Below are 14,947 nucleotides of genomic sequence, written 5' to 3'. Positions count from 1 at the left end.
TGTTTGTGGAAGAGAGTTCCAAACTTCTACCAGCCTTTTGCATGTAGGTGTGCCTGAAAGGCACAACTCTGAATGGAAGCGCCAGTTTAAAAATTAGACTCTCCAACAAGCAGAAACAGTTTATCTCTATCCATCCTATCTGTTCTCCCTGATATCTTGAAAAATGTTATCAAATCACTCCTTAACCTTCTAAATTCCAGGGAATATATCCCTAGTTTGTGTAATATCTCCTTGTAATTTGACCTTTGGTGTCCAGAAATAATCCTAGTAAGTTTATGCTGAATTCCCAAGGCCAATATATCCTTTCTTGGCAGGGAAGAAGCTGAGAGGTGGTTTCTCTTGGCTAGAGAGTCCAGGATCAGGAGTTGCATATTTAGGATTGATGAGGAGAAATTTCTTCATTCAGAGGATTGTGAATCTTTGGAATTTTTATCCCACAGGATGCTCAATCAATTTAGTAAATTTCAGGGCTGAGATGGATATATTTTTGGATGCAAGGGCATTAGTGATTTTTTTTTAAATTCCAGATTTTAATGAATTCAGATTTCACCTTCTGCCATGGTGGGATTCGAACCCAGGTCCCCAGAGCATTACCCTGGGTCTCTAGGAATAACAGTCCAGTGGATAGGGTGAGGAGTGGAGCTGAGGTAGAGGGTAGACTGCGTGATCGTATTGAATAGCGGAGCAGGCCTGAGGGGCTGTATGGCCACACATTGCCCTGACTTGGAAATATATCGCCGTTCCTTCATTGTCACTGGGTCAAAATCCTGGAACTCCCTTCCTAACAATGCAGGTGTACTTACACCATGTGGACTGCAGTGGTTCAAGAAGGCAAGTCACTGCCACCTTCTCAAGGGCAACAAGGGATGGGCAATAAATGCTGGTGTAACCAGTGATGCCTACATCTCATGAATGAATTAAAAAAAACTTCTGCTCCTATTTGTTATCTTGTAACAAATGACGAATCTTGCCTGATTCTTCAGGGTTTGGGGTGAGGGATGAAAATCCTCTGAACTATTCAGCTGTGACTCAGTGGATGGCACTCTTGCCTCTGAGTCTGAAGGTTGTGGGTTCAAGACCCACTCTAGAGACCCATGTGCAAAATCAGAGGTGACATTCCCAGTACCCGTACTGAGGCGGGTGTTACACTGACAGGTCTCATCTTTCAGGTGAGACGTGAAACTAAAACCCTGTCTGCCCTTGGCCATTATTTTGACAAAAAGAACTAGGAGGACCCCTGACACCCAGTGCAGTATTTATCTCTCAACCAATAGCACTTAAAAATGAAAAGATAATCTGGTCCATTATCTTATTGCTGTTTGTGATAGTATGTTGTGTGCAAACTGAACTTCCTACATTACAACAGTGCTTAGGATATCCTGAGGTTGTGAAAGGTGCTATAGAAATGCAAAATCTCTTTTTACTCTCGCTGTCACCTTTCCTCTCACTTTTGCTCTGATATTGGAGCATATTTACAAACAATGAATTTATTCCAAATGAGAGCAGAAAGAATTGGCTAATTTTTATATTAATCGTGTTTTTTTTAAATTTTGGGAACAGATGTTGTAAAAATTTAAACTTGGCAGATGACCCTGAGTTAAAACCAAAGTAATAATCTAGAACTGGTATAATGAGGTAGCAGTGAACAAGTCATTATATACTCATGTCCAAATGGTTTGATAAAGCAGCTTTTAATAACGCATTCTGTTTGCAGTCAGGAGTAGTTGGGCAGCTGATGTCAGCAGCTGAAGAACGCCCATGGCTTTGGATTGTTTACATCCTCATCATCGCCTTGCCTGTGTTCCTGGTTATCGTGTTCTGCTGCACTGGAAAGGTAGGAACGTCTTCCTGAAACTGGGTTGCTGCGGCTGTTGAGTGCAGCATTTTCAGACTCGTTAAATCAGCTATTTCAAAACCTACCTGCTTCACCAGAGTGGCAGTAGGTGCACTGTTGTACTTGGCTGCCTGGGAAATATTCCATGATCGTGGGCTGCCTTTTTAATGCCTTGTCCCAAGGCCATCCGTATGTTAACCAAGGTGGTGAGCATTCAAAGACTGTCGGAGGGTTGAGGGAATCAGCCAGGGTCAGTTGCTTTCTGATTCTTGCCGTATCACTACGAGTGTGGTGGTGAACCAAGATAAGGATTAAGCTTTACTACTGAGCCTCAATATTAGCAGCAGAGAGCTAACGGCTCCTGGGGCTTCTCTGAACCCAGCCACCTCAGCAGCAAGGAGTTAATGGCAGCACTTCAGCTGCTTGGAGCTGACCCTTCTCTTCACCCCCTCCCTGCAGGCTACTGTTCGCTCTTCCCCCTTGAACTGATCTATAACATTTTAAATCCCTTAACAGGGTTCCGCCCCTGTTCCTAGGCAGGGTCTAATGTGTTCATTCTGTACCTTTTTTAAATGTTAAAATCTCCAGCCAACCAGACTGCAACACCTGCCACAGGTGTTAACTTACAAAAACATGGTCACACAAATCCAAAAAATGGATTCCCTCAGAATAAACGGGAATTTCCTCCCATTTAAATATCGGGAAGACTGAAGCCGTTGTCTTCAGTCACCACTCAACTCCATCCCTCTCCCTAGTAACGGTCTGAGGTTGAATAGATTGTTTGCAACCTTGGTGTCATAGTTGACTCTGAGATGAGCTTCCAATCTCACATCCACGCCATCAGTAAATCCTTCTATTTCCACCGCCATAACTTCACCCCTGGCTCTGCTGGAAACCCCATTCATGCTTTTGTTACATCTAAACCGGTCCATTGAAATGCACTTCAAACTGACCTTCCACTTTCTACCCTTCATAAACTGAGGTAATCAAAAAACTTTGCCGCTCTTGTCCTTTTTACTTGCATCAAGACTCGTTCGCCTATCAGCCCTGTGCCCCCTGACCTACATTGGCTCCTAGTAGAGCAAAGCCTCAATTTAAATTTAAAAGAAAATTATTACCCTTGTTTTCAAATTCTTTGCTATCTGTAATCTCCTTCAGCCCCACAACTCTGAGGTCTCTGTGCTCATTCCAACTGTGATCTCTTGTGCATCCTGGGTTTTAATCACTCCACCATTGGCAGTTGCGTCATCAGCAGCCTGAGCTGTAAGGTCTGGAATTCCCTCCTTTAACCTCTGCAATAAAGAATTAGCCCCAGGACCCGCCTCTTAGTTCTGTAGCGAGGTGAAGTTCTGTCTTAATCTTGAATTGCTCTGTAACTACACTTGGTGGCTAAAGCTGTGTAATTTGGCAGATGGAGGTCCAATTGATTTGGCATAAAGCCTGTTGGAATGCTATGGATAAACCTGAGTTATTGAAAGAGTTCATTGTCGTCTTCTAGAAAGATCCGGCTGCTGAGTACAAGAAGACTGATGCCCCACAGCCTGATGTGAAGGAGGAGGAGGGGGAGGAGGAAGAAGAGCAAAAGGAAGAAGAGGAGACCAAAAAGGAAACTGAAGAGGAAAAGACAAGTGAGTAATTCCTGAGCTACTTATTGGATAGGAGGAGGCGTGTTCTCTGCTGATGTCCTAAGGCCAATATCTGTGTCCCAACCAAAGTCACTTGTATTTAAAAGAAAAGATGATCTGTTAATCATATTGCTGTTTACCTTTGTGGGATCTTGCTGTGTGCAAATTGGCTGCTGTGTTACCTATGTTACACCAGTGACTACATTCAAAAAATCCTTCACTGACTGTAAAGTACATTTGGAACATCATGGAAGACACTATAGAAGCACAAGTTTTTTTTTATGAGAAACCTTTTATTTTGGGGATGAAGGGCTTCAGTTATGAGGAGAGGCTAGAAAAAAAATTAGGACTGCTCTTGAAACAGAAAGTTAAGACATGAGCAAATGGACGATTTCAAGGTGATGAAAAGGGCTTTGATTAAATCAAGCTTTTTCCACTGGTGAATGGATTAGTAACCAGAGGTTGTAATCTCAACATCATTGGCAGCCAACCTGGAAGGGGGAATGAGGAGAGATGTTTTCACTCAGTTGTTGGGATCTGGAGCATTCTAACTGAAAACTTGATGTAAGTTGATTCCATAAATAAGTGACAGAAAGGGGAGAATAAGCACACCTACCTTTTCAATGAGCCAGCACAAGCAGAAAGGGCTGAATGGTCACTTCCTGCAGTGTAATTTTCTGTTCAAGTCTCTAGCCAACTGGGCAGTAATGGATGTAATGTTTTAGGAGGATTCTTTTTTTATTTAATTTGATCTAGAGGGCATTTTGGAAACAAACACTGCTTCCCCCTTGCTAAACATCAAAATTGGAGATGCGATTCAGGTACCTATGGGGCATAGGTAGGTTCTTTGATCTATGGATTAGTGAGGATGAAGAAGCCATGTAATTCAAATTGTACCTGGTTGAAGCATGAGGGGTAAGCACTGGACTGTCAACTGAGTCTTTCTCAATACTGCATTGTGCCTTTGGACACAGTTGCCTCTGTATTCGGAATGCTTTTGGTCTGGAATATAGGCTGCAGACTCCACGTTTTGTTAGTTTCATTTTCTGGAATTGATGGTCTCCAAGAGTCACATTGCCCAGTTGCAGCATTTTATCATTTGAATGTTTATGTTCCAAAGCATTATTGAATAATGAACTGCAAGAAATATAGGCTGAAAGGGAACTGATCTGTTTCTTGTTGCTTCTGTGTAATTGTTTTATGAATAAATTCAGTTTTTAGCCTGATAGAGGTCTTTAAAATTGAATTCCTTCATAATTTTAGAAGATGTTTCCACTAGGGTGAAGTCCAAAACTAGGGGCCATAAATAAAAGATTAGTCACTCATAAATCCAATAGGGAATTCAGGAGAAAATTTTTTCCCAGCATGTGGCAAGAATGTGGAACTTAACCAACACAAAGTTAAAAGACATCCATGTTATTCATTTCAAGGGAAAACTGGAAAAGTACATGATGGAGAAAGGAATAGTAGAAGGAAATGCTGATAGGATGAGAGGAGGTTTGTGTGAAAAATCAACACCGGTTGGACCAGCTGGATTGAATGGTCTGTTTCTGTGCTGTAGATTTGATTGTAGTGCTTACCATCTTTTAGAATACATGAGAACTGGGCGGTATCTCTTATCCAGTCTGGTATACCACATGTAATGTATAAATAGTTTCATGACACACCAAACCCACTCACTACAAACACCAGAGTATTTTGCAAGAGTGAGCCTGCTTATAGAAATAACCTCCCTGCTGTGACTACAGCTAAAAGCCCAAGCTGTAACGGTGGGAAAGTTTTTCCATTAGCATCCCTGGTCTAGGAGGGGATAATTTGACGAAGATTTTTTTTACTGTGAGCCTGTTTGTGTTGAGAATAATGTGGGATTTGTAACGGTAATAAAATGGGATTAAGATTCAATGTGATGACCCTGCCAAATAAATGACACCCAGTGATATTGTTTAGCAATCTAATGTGATGACGTTGGTACAATCCCTACCCATAAATCATAAGCAAGCTTGATTTGCTGCCTTTGTGGGAAAATACTTTGGAATAAAAACAGAAAATGCAGGAAATATTCAGCAGGTCAGGTAGCGATTGTGTAGACAGTGAGGTTTCTGGTGGCTGAGCTTTCATTAGAACATCAGTTGAAATGGAACAGATTTTAAACAAATAGAGGCAGGGAAAGGAGAGGGGGTGGTGGGTGTGTGGAGAAAAAGGCCTGCGCCTGTCAGGAAAGGTTAAAAACCAGGAATCATGGGACGAGGCAAAGATGATGATCGGACAAGTAAACTAACAAGGTTGGGTTTGCAAATGTAACAGTGGAGCCAGCAACAGCACTTGCTGCTGGAAGAAACAATTAAATGTTGAGTTTGGAAGGTGGTAAAGCACCTAATTGGAAATGCTGGTGGAAAACTCTTGTATTCCATAATTATCTGCATTCCATTACTGTGCAGTTAAACTAGTTCAAATTAATATGTGCCAATCGTTTTAATGTTGCAGATGAAGAGAAGCAAAGGAGTGATACTGAGGATGCTCCAGGAAATGCAAGCCAGGAGGAGGAGGAAGAAGAGGACGAAAAGGAGCAGAAAAGGGAGAAAGGGGCAGAAGAGAAGCCAAGTGCTGAGCAGGTTGAAGAAGTAAGTTAATGAAATGCCATATTGCTGGGGAATGGACGTGTACTGTTTGGGCATGGTACATCAGCATCAAACAGTGAGGAAAATATTGATCACTTTTCACTTGGGGCTATCTTCTATATCTTTGGGGAATGGAACTATTCTTGCATGAAGCTCGTTGACTTACTGCAAGAGATTTGGTTTTTATTTGGAAAAGGAAAGTGAGACCCTTACTGTCTAGAAACTTTGGTTGTACTTATTGATCCTGTGTGATCCCGAATATTCTTGAACACTAAAAGGTGTGAGGATGGGGTGGGAAAGTGGAATTCAAATGGGCCACAATCTTATTTAATGGCAAAATAGATTTTGAGGGGCCAAATGACCACCACAATCTATTTTTGGTGTTAAAATGTGATGATTGCCTTTGAATTCATTCTTGGGATGTTGGTGTCACTGGCAAGGGTGGTATTTTTTGCCTGTCCGTAATACCCCCACCCGCCCCTCCTGAGAAAATTGAGCCTTGTTCTCCTTGAAGCACTTTTTAAGCAGTTACAGTCAACTGAGTAACTTCAGGTGAGGGTGACTGCCGTTGACATCAAAGCAGCATTTGACTGAGTTTGGCATCAAGTAGTTCTAGCAGAGCTGGAGTCGATGGGAATCAGGGGGTGGTAATTCTCTGGAGTCATATCTAGCATAAAGAAAGATGGTTGTGGTTGTTGAAGGTCAATCATCTCAGTTCCAGGACATCACTGCAGGAGTTCCTCAGGGTAGTGTCCTCTGCCCAACCATTTTCAGCTGCTTCATCAATGACCATCCTTCCATCATAAGGTCAGAAGTGGGGGTGTTCTCTGATGATTGCACAGTTAACCACCATTTTTGCTTCCTCCGATACTGAAGCAGTCCATGTCCAAATGCAGCCAGACCTGGATAATATCCAGGCTTGGGCTGACAAGTGGCAATTATCATTCGTGCCAGACATGTGCCAGGCAATGACCATCTCCAACAACAATGAATCTAATCATTACCCCTTGATTTTCAACAGCATTACCATCACTGAATCCCCCCGCTATCAACATCCTGGGGGTTACCATTGACCAGAAACTGAACTGGAATAGCCATATAAAAACTGTGGCTACAAGAGCAGGTCAGAGGCTAGGAATCCTACGCCAAGTAACTCACCTCCTGACTCCCCAAAGCCTGTTCACCATCTATAAGGCGCAAGTCAGGAGTGTGATGGAATACTCTCCACTTTCCCGGATGAGTGCAGCTCCAACAACACTCGAAACTGGACACCATCCAAGACAAAGCAGCTTGCTTGACTGGCGCCCCTACCACATTCACTCCCTCTTCCACCACTGCAGTGGTAGCAGTGTGTACCATCTATGAGATGCACTGCAGCAACTCACCAAGGCTCCTTAAATAGTGCCTTCCAAACTCATGATCACTACCTTCTAGAAGGACAAGGGCAGCAACCACCTGGGAATACCACCACCTGGAAGTTCCCCTCCAAGCCACTGACCACCCTGACTTGGAAATATATTGCCATTCCTTCATTCTCGCTGGGTCAAAACCTTGGACCTCCCTCCCTAAGAGCACTGTGGGTGTACCTACACCACATGGACTGCAGCAGTTCAAAAAGACAGCTTGCCACTACCTTTTGAGGGTAAGTATGGATCTGCAATAAATGCCAGCCTTGCCAGTGATGCCCACATTCCATGAATTAATATATTTTTAAAAAAATCTTGCTAGGCCATTTCAGAGTTAGTGAACTAGGTTAGTGTGGGAATGGAGTCACATTAGTGAACCGCTATTGCTGAGAAAAGGCGCATGTTGTCAGAGCTTTTCATCTTGCATCCATCCAGATATTTCGCAAGAATACCAAATGTAAAGGGAATGAGAACTTATTCTGCAAGAGAAGAGTGCTGATTGGTTAGCAAGTGAACTCTGGTTGACAGTTAACTGTCAAGCTTTTGTTTACGAACATCTGAAATAATAGAAGCAGAAGTAGGCCATTCACCCCCTCAAGCCTGCTCTGCCATTCAATAAGATCATGGCTGATCTGTTTGTGTTTTGAATTCCTCATTTCCCATCTACTCCTGATGATCTTTGATTCCATCGCCTTATAAGAATCTATCTATCTCTGCCTTAAAAATATTCAATGTCCCTGCCTCTATTGTCTTTTGAGGCAGAGTTCCAAAGTTGCACAACCCTCAAGAGAAAATTTCTCCTAATTTCTGTCCAAAAAGGGTTACCCCTTATTTTAAAACAGTGCCCCCTGGATCTGGACTCGCCCACCAGAGGAAACATCCTTTCCGCATCCACCTTGTCGAGACCCCTCAGGATCTTATATACTTCAATCAAGTCACTTTTCACACTTTTTTTTAAACTCCAATGGAAGCAAGCCCAGTTTGTCTAACCTTTCTTCATAAAACAACCCACTCATTCCAGGTATCAACCTACTAACCCTCCTCTGAACCACTTCCAACGCATTTACATCCTTCCTTAAATAAGGAGACCAGAACTGCGCACACTATTCAGGATGTGGTCTCACCAATGCCCTGTGTAACTGAAGCATAACATCCTTACTTTTATGTTCAATTCCTTTCATAATAAGGGATAGCATTCCATTAGCCTTCTTTAAGTTCAAACCAGGCAGGCTGACTCTGGTCAATGCATTGCCCTGGGGAATGAACCAGAGAATGGCTCTTTTTAGTTGAAAAAGGTACAATGTATGTACATGTTCTTTCCGTCTGCAAAGGGCAGGGCCCTGTGTATTAATTGATGTAGCTTCTAGCATGTGTAAGTGAGCCACACTGAGTCCAGCTGATGGTCTTAAATTGGTTGTCAGTGTAATTCTTAGCGCATTCAGGATTGTTTAGCAAATGTCATCCAATCGTGGAATCACATCTAATGTCAGACACTGTTTTGAGTTTTGTAAGCACGGGCTGGTTGGGTATGGTCTGTCCCTTGTCCCTTTTGGTTGTTCGCAACAGTCATGCTGTTTGATATGATCCGCCTGTCTTTGGGATGTACGGCCTACATACCTAGCATCACACTGGCACTGAAATTCATATACCACATTACTTAATTGTGTGATAGGCAGAAGGTCTTTTTGGCTTGACGGCAGCATCCTGTTGGTGAACACCACTCTATGCTACTGCATAGTGGTAGTGTGAAATGGCTAGCTTCACCTGTTGCTCAAATTTTTGAGATACCTTACCCTTCCAGGATGATCTGAGGTAGACTGGGTAATTTGGCCTATTTGGCCTATTCATGAATTTGCGTGATATACAGTGAGCAATGATCAACGAGCAGGGTAGTCATTATCTCACAGGATGGCTTTGATGTGCCCTATTTCAGCATCGAGCTTGCATGATCTGACCCCACTAAACCTAAATAGTGAACTAGTTATGTTTTTATGATGATCATGATAACTTCATCGTCACTTATTGACAACCAGCTTTTTGTTTCTGTGGGTTATTAGTCGAGTACCTTACCCATATATAAAAAGGAGGATTGGATTTAAGTTTTTTTTGTCAAGTTTGTAATTTGATTTGTGAATTTTGTTGTTTTTATATTACAGAAGAAAGACAGTGCAAGTACAAATTGAAAACCATGGAAAAATTGAGCTGATTCCTGTCATAATTTCGTTTGGGCAACACTTGCGATTTCTAATGAGAGACCATCGTCACTGGGATTACAGAGAATTGAACTTTTACAGGATTTCGTGAGACAACAGTTGTGTGCAAATAAAAAAAAAACCCTACAAATCACACTGACCAAACACTAGGTAGACCAGGTTATTGTATGTTTTCAGCAAGGACTGTAATCTGAATTGAAATGTACTTATATATAAATATATATTATATAGTAAAACAAATTCCTGCTTATTGGTACAAGTCCTCTAAACTCTTAAATTATTAAATTAGTTCATGGTAGTCTTCAATTGGATTTTAGGCTTGCTAAATTTTAAAGATGGAATACTGAGTAATACAGATATACCCAACACGCAAGCCAAGAGGAGGTTAGGGAAGAAGGCAAACTTATGGGGCCAATGTACTGTCAGAATGCTTCATTGGCTTTAAGTATAAGTATAAACTTCCCTGTATTGGCAGATCACTTTTCCTAAAAGTTAATTGAGAACAAAATCTCAATAAAGCACTGGAAACCTTCCCATTCCTTTGCCTTAAGGGTCTCCTTAATTGGGTTGGAATGAGTTGGGAAGTGGAAGTGAGCAGGTGATGGTTTCTATTCCTCTTGATTCATTTTGAACTATCCCTGCTGTGTCCAAGGGGGAGCAACAAGTAGAAGTTTAACATGTTAGCGATAAGACCCACATTAACCCCACAGTTTCTGTGTTGCTCAACCTCTCCCCACTGCCTCCAACCAAACAAGTAATAGTTTTTAAAAATTTCTTTCCAAACAAAATAGTTGAGCATATGAGCAGTGAAGAGATGAGGGGAAAGCTCTAGGGGCAGTTCAGGTTTTTCTGCGAGTTTGTTTTCCTGCTTTCTCCCCCTCCTTCCCCATACCCACACCCCCTTCCTCCCATTGCTCCAATTTGTGTCCAAAAGGTTTTTCCCTGCATTGTCTGTCTACTTTTGCAGTTTGTTTCAACTCCCTTTTTATAGACATCTTTCTTTCTTCTCCCAAAAACCCAATTCTTCGAGCTCTACATTAAAATAAAAAATTAAATATGCATTTTAGTTACTGTTAATGCTACTTTGCCTATTTTGATGCCCTACCTGCCCATTAAGTGTTTGCATGAAATTAGAATGCAGGGTACTGACTAACCAATTTGGTGAACAGTGTCCTTTTGGAACCAATTGGATACCTTTAAAATCCTTGCTTTCTAACCTGCTGATTCTATATTTCCAGTAAGATGTGATCATATTGATGGCTGCCAATAAATGCTGTGCTATAGGGTAATTTTTAAATCCACACTTTTGTATGCACGTGGTAATAAGTAGCCGATATTAACATTGCACCATGTCCAGACTCCCACAAGCATTGGAATCTCACTCATGTAGGTGGGAGGGCAGGAAGTAGCTCACAAAGGAAGTTCTCAATTTCTTTCCAAGTATGTCCTGACGGATTTAAATTTGTATCGGCTCTCTGTGGATCTGAGCTGGTTAATTGTTGAGGTGAAAACATTTCTATCAATGCTCTACATACACTGTCCAAATGCAACTCCTTTTCTTGACAACCTGTTGGCATTGACTGCCTTGGCTTTGTGCTGCATACCCCTGTTGCTGAGGTGTGTACATGAACATTGGTATATGCTTTCACAACAGGTTGTGTTTGAGCTGGTGTGGACATAATGGTTCATCCTGTTATGCTTGTGATTTTGCCTTTTTAAGTTTGGGCTGAGGTACATTTTGGATGGGTACGGTGGTATTGTGCATGCAATGCTCAAGGAATACGTGACCAATTCCAAGTGAAAATGTATTCTAAATTTCAGTGGTGAGTTTGAACAGGTTACTTCCTGTAATAATCATTTATTCTTTACATTCTAACTTTAACCAGACCACAACTTCTGATCATTCTTTGAATTGTATGCTTGTAATTGGGTTACCAAGTAACAAGTTTAGTTCCACATTTGACCCCATCTCTCATACAAACAAAATATCTAAACACAAGGTAATGGATGTATTTTGCACACCTCCTCTTGGGTAGGTTGGGATCTGATAAAACTCCAATTCTGAGTGTAGGGATTTTCATTCTTGTCTCGGGGTGGGGGGTGTATGTTGGGTGGAGAATTTCCCCTTTTCAGTTGTCCTGATTTATTTTATTTGCCATTTTCTTTTTGTAACAACCTTATCTTTGAAGAGCGGTGCATGTCTTCAGGGCAGGAGAGGGTTGAAAGAAAAGGAACCAACAATGGATGGATATCAATGGCAAACTTACACTTAATAGTACTGCAAGATAAATAGCACGAGTACATCTAATCCTGTAAAAACAGAAGTTGTTTTCATTGATGGGTTGTACTTCTATTTTAAGATTTCTGTCAGATGTTTGTACATGTCAGTTTGGAATATGGTAACTTATGTGGCAGCCCTCTATCCCAGCAACATCTCACAAACAGCAAAGAAATGAATAATTAGTTGATGTTTTGTCACTAATCACTTTATGCATCAGAAAAATAATCCAACTCCAGTTACCAAATTGGTTGTGATGTGGTGTAAGGTGGTTCTAGTGTTTTTTTTTTATAATATAAAAACCAAGCTGCAATACTTAAGATCTCCTATCCATTCCTTAGCAACACAAGTCCATCTGTATCTAGTATTCACTTTGTCAAATATGTAATTTTAAACTTTCTGGTGAAACTAATATTTCATTTGCACATGACTGTTCTACCATGCCATGGGATTTTGAGTCCTTTTTTAATATTGGATGGTAAAATTTGACTGGAGAGACATCTCCAAGATACACTGAAATAATATCTTTGTTGGGTGAAGAAGGAAAACTGGCAATAAATGCAAATCAAAGTGAACCATCTCATCCGAGAAGCAATGGGAGTCTAGGACACTGCATTGGCCAATTCAGATCCTCTTTGATGTTCTTACCTGAAAGGTTAATTTTTAAGATTCCTAACTGCCACAGTGAGTTGTAAGTCCATAATACTCAAGTGTGGTAATAAATTCAGTGGCAGTTTTGGGTGGAGGAAGTACTTATTGATAGATGTGCATTCACAAATTTATATTATAACGCACCCCCCCCACCTCCCCGTCTTGTCGAAACCATTCTGAGGTGTAGTCTTTGTGCTCCTTAACATTTTCTGCTAGCCATGTTCTAATGCACTGAGTTCTCTAACGTTTTCTTGTTGCTGCTACTGTTGAACCCATTGGTTGAAGTTGTATGAAGATATCTAACCAGATTACTCCATTGCACATGCCCCTGCCCCCATCCCCTCTTGGCTGAAATTCTTAAATATTGGAATTTTTTTTTTGGTTGTTTGCCTTGTTGAACTGTAATGGTTTCATGGGTGAAGTTTAATAATTGGGGTTACTGTACAAGAGCTCTTGTGTGTTTTTAATGGGACAATCTGGTTGTGATGGGAATACTGTACCACCAAAATGATTGCATTACTGCCTTGTTTTCTTTTGAGATGAAAAGAGAGGAGGGAAGAGATGGCAAACATGGCCTTTTTCTAATTGCAGTGTGCTTGCAATAATAGGCAACTGGAGCCTGCTAGGATGTCTTGTAGTATAGCCCAGAAAATTGTCTATGGCTAACGAGGACACCAGGCCATGATCCATCCTCTGGCTGAATCTGGACCTTGCAGGCTTTTACAGAGTCTGATGAGCAATGTGACCACTTTATTTTTCCTCTCCCCTCTCTCTATCTCTAATGTGAGGCTGTTATAAGCAGCTTGATTTCTGAATGAGGAGACTGCTAGTCTACTATTCATGGACACAACAGCAGTCAACAGTGGTGGCAGGAATGAAAGTCTGTAATGTTGCCAGGACATCTTTACAGCTACCCCGGTTATGGCAGTGTGTCAACCGGCACTCGTATTTTCCAATCAAAGCTTGTCAGTCATAATTTCAAAAGAATATTGTTGAAATCAGGGTGTTACTGTAATAGCACAAGGTAATTTCCATCTCTTTTCATTGTGTTGACTGTGACTATGCTTTTCTGGTGCCAGTGTGTTGTAAGAAAAATTCTTTAATACTGTGCTGGTAAACTATTCATCAGTAAGTTTTTTTAAGTGATAGATTGTACAATGCTGGTTAACGCTTGCTCCAGTTCATCGCTATTCAAAGGCAAGCCTGAACATTCAAATGGGAAAATTAACCTGAGCAAATTAAAATTGAGTTGACAAAATATGCTCACTGATTTTTAACTCATCCTGTAATTAAATGTTTTCTTTACAATATTAAGTTTATAATTGTTGAGGTCTAATGTTCATGGTTTTGTAAGAAAAACACAAATATGCTTTTGCCACCTAGTTCAAAGGGTCTCCATTCTGCTAGATGAATTACCTTGAGTAGTGTAGACACTCTAACCCTTTGATGATTCATAGGTAGCATATAATGGACCCTTTCAAAGGATTTTTTTTTTAAGTTTTAAAAAGCTGATTGTATAGAATTTGGAGTGTTAGACAAAATTGACAACCTGGGATACAAACTATGTTTGAGTACTTCTCTTCCAGGAATGTAAACGCAAGATAATGTGATAAAATGGTTTCCTGCAACTAAAAAATATTAATTAAAACTGAAGTCTGGCCTTTTCATTGTACTGACTACTTCATTTTGGTTTTTGGGATGCAGGTAACATTTATTACATATCCCTCATTAAGAGCTCATAATTTACAACAGGATGACTTGCTAGTAATCTGCACAATGAATGATTGGAGTCACATGTAGGGGAGCCTCAGCAGGTCATCTTTTCCCAAATGGCATTGGTCAGCCAACTAATCAGCATTTTCTCAATTTGTTTTCTCACTCTGTTCACCTTGACCCCTTCCTTCACTTCAGAAAGAATGTGCACTTTTTTCTCTTCATTCATTCTTGGGCTGTGGGCATCGCTGGCATGTTGCCCATCCCTAATGCCCTTGACCTGACTTGCTCAGCCATTTTGGAGGGCAGTTAAGAGTTAACCACATTGCTCTGGGTCTGGAGTCAAACATAGGCCAGACCGGGTAAGGATGACAGATTTCCTTTCCTAAAGGGCATTAGTGAATCAGATGGGTTTTTACAACAATCGATGATCATTTCATGGTCACCATCACTGCGAGTAAAGGATGTCCTATCCTGTGCTGGGTGAGGAGGAATTCATGATGGATGCTAAAATCAGGGGTTGAAGCACAAATGGAGGGCATATAAGTGGGTGGAGATTTCCATGAAGAAGGTGGTGTAGTTGTTAGATGAAGTTCTTGAGGTGGAGGC

The 14,947-nt window shown here is 41.1% G+C and overlaps 1 protein-coding gene across 1 annotated transcript in view; it reads left to right on the top strand.

The window, feature by feature from the left end:
• Positions 1 to 14,292, top strand: part of canx (calnexin) — a 56,087-nt gene extending 41,795 nt beyond the window's left edge. Inside the window, exons 12-15 of the mRNA XM_041193251.1 lie at positions 1,715 to 1,834; positions 3,333 to 3,462; positions 5,944 to 6,080; positions 9,640 to 14,292. Coding sequence (XP_041049185.1) covers positions 1,715 to 1,834; positions 3,333 to 3,462; positions 5,944 to 6,080; positions 9,640 to 9,666 — 414 coding nt within the window. The 3' untranslated portion in view covers positions 9,667 to 14,292. The remainder of the gene's footprint in view (positions 1 to 1,714; positions 1,835 to 3,332; positions 3,463 to 5,943; positions 6,081 to 9,639) is intronic.
• The last annotated feature ends 655 nt before the right edge of the window (positions 14,293 to 14,947 follow it).

The sequence above is a fragment of the Carcharodon carcharias genome, chromosome 8 (genome assembly GCF_017639515.1).
Source record: "Carcharodon carcharias isolate sCarCar2 chromosome 8, sCarCar2.pri, whole genome shotgun sequence".
NCBI classification, from domain to species: domain Eukaryota; kingdom Metazoa; phylum Chordata; class Chondrichthyes; order Lamniformes; family Lamnidae; genus Carcharodon; species Carcharodon carcharias.
Note: the sequence above shows the minus strand (reverse complement) of the source record. Positions and strands in the feature narration are given on the sequence as shown.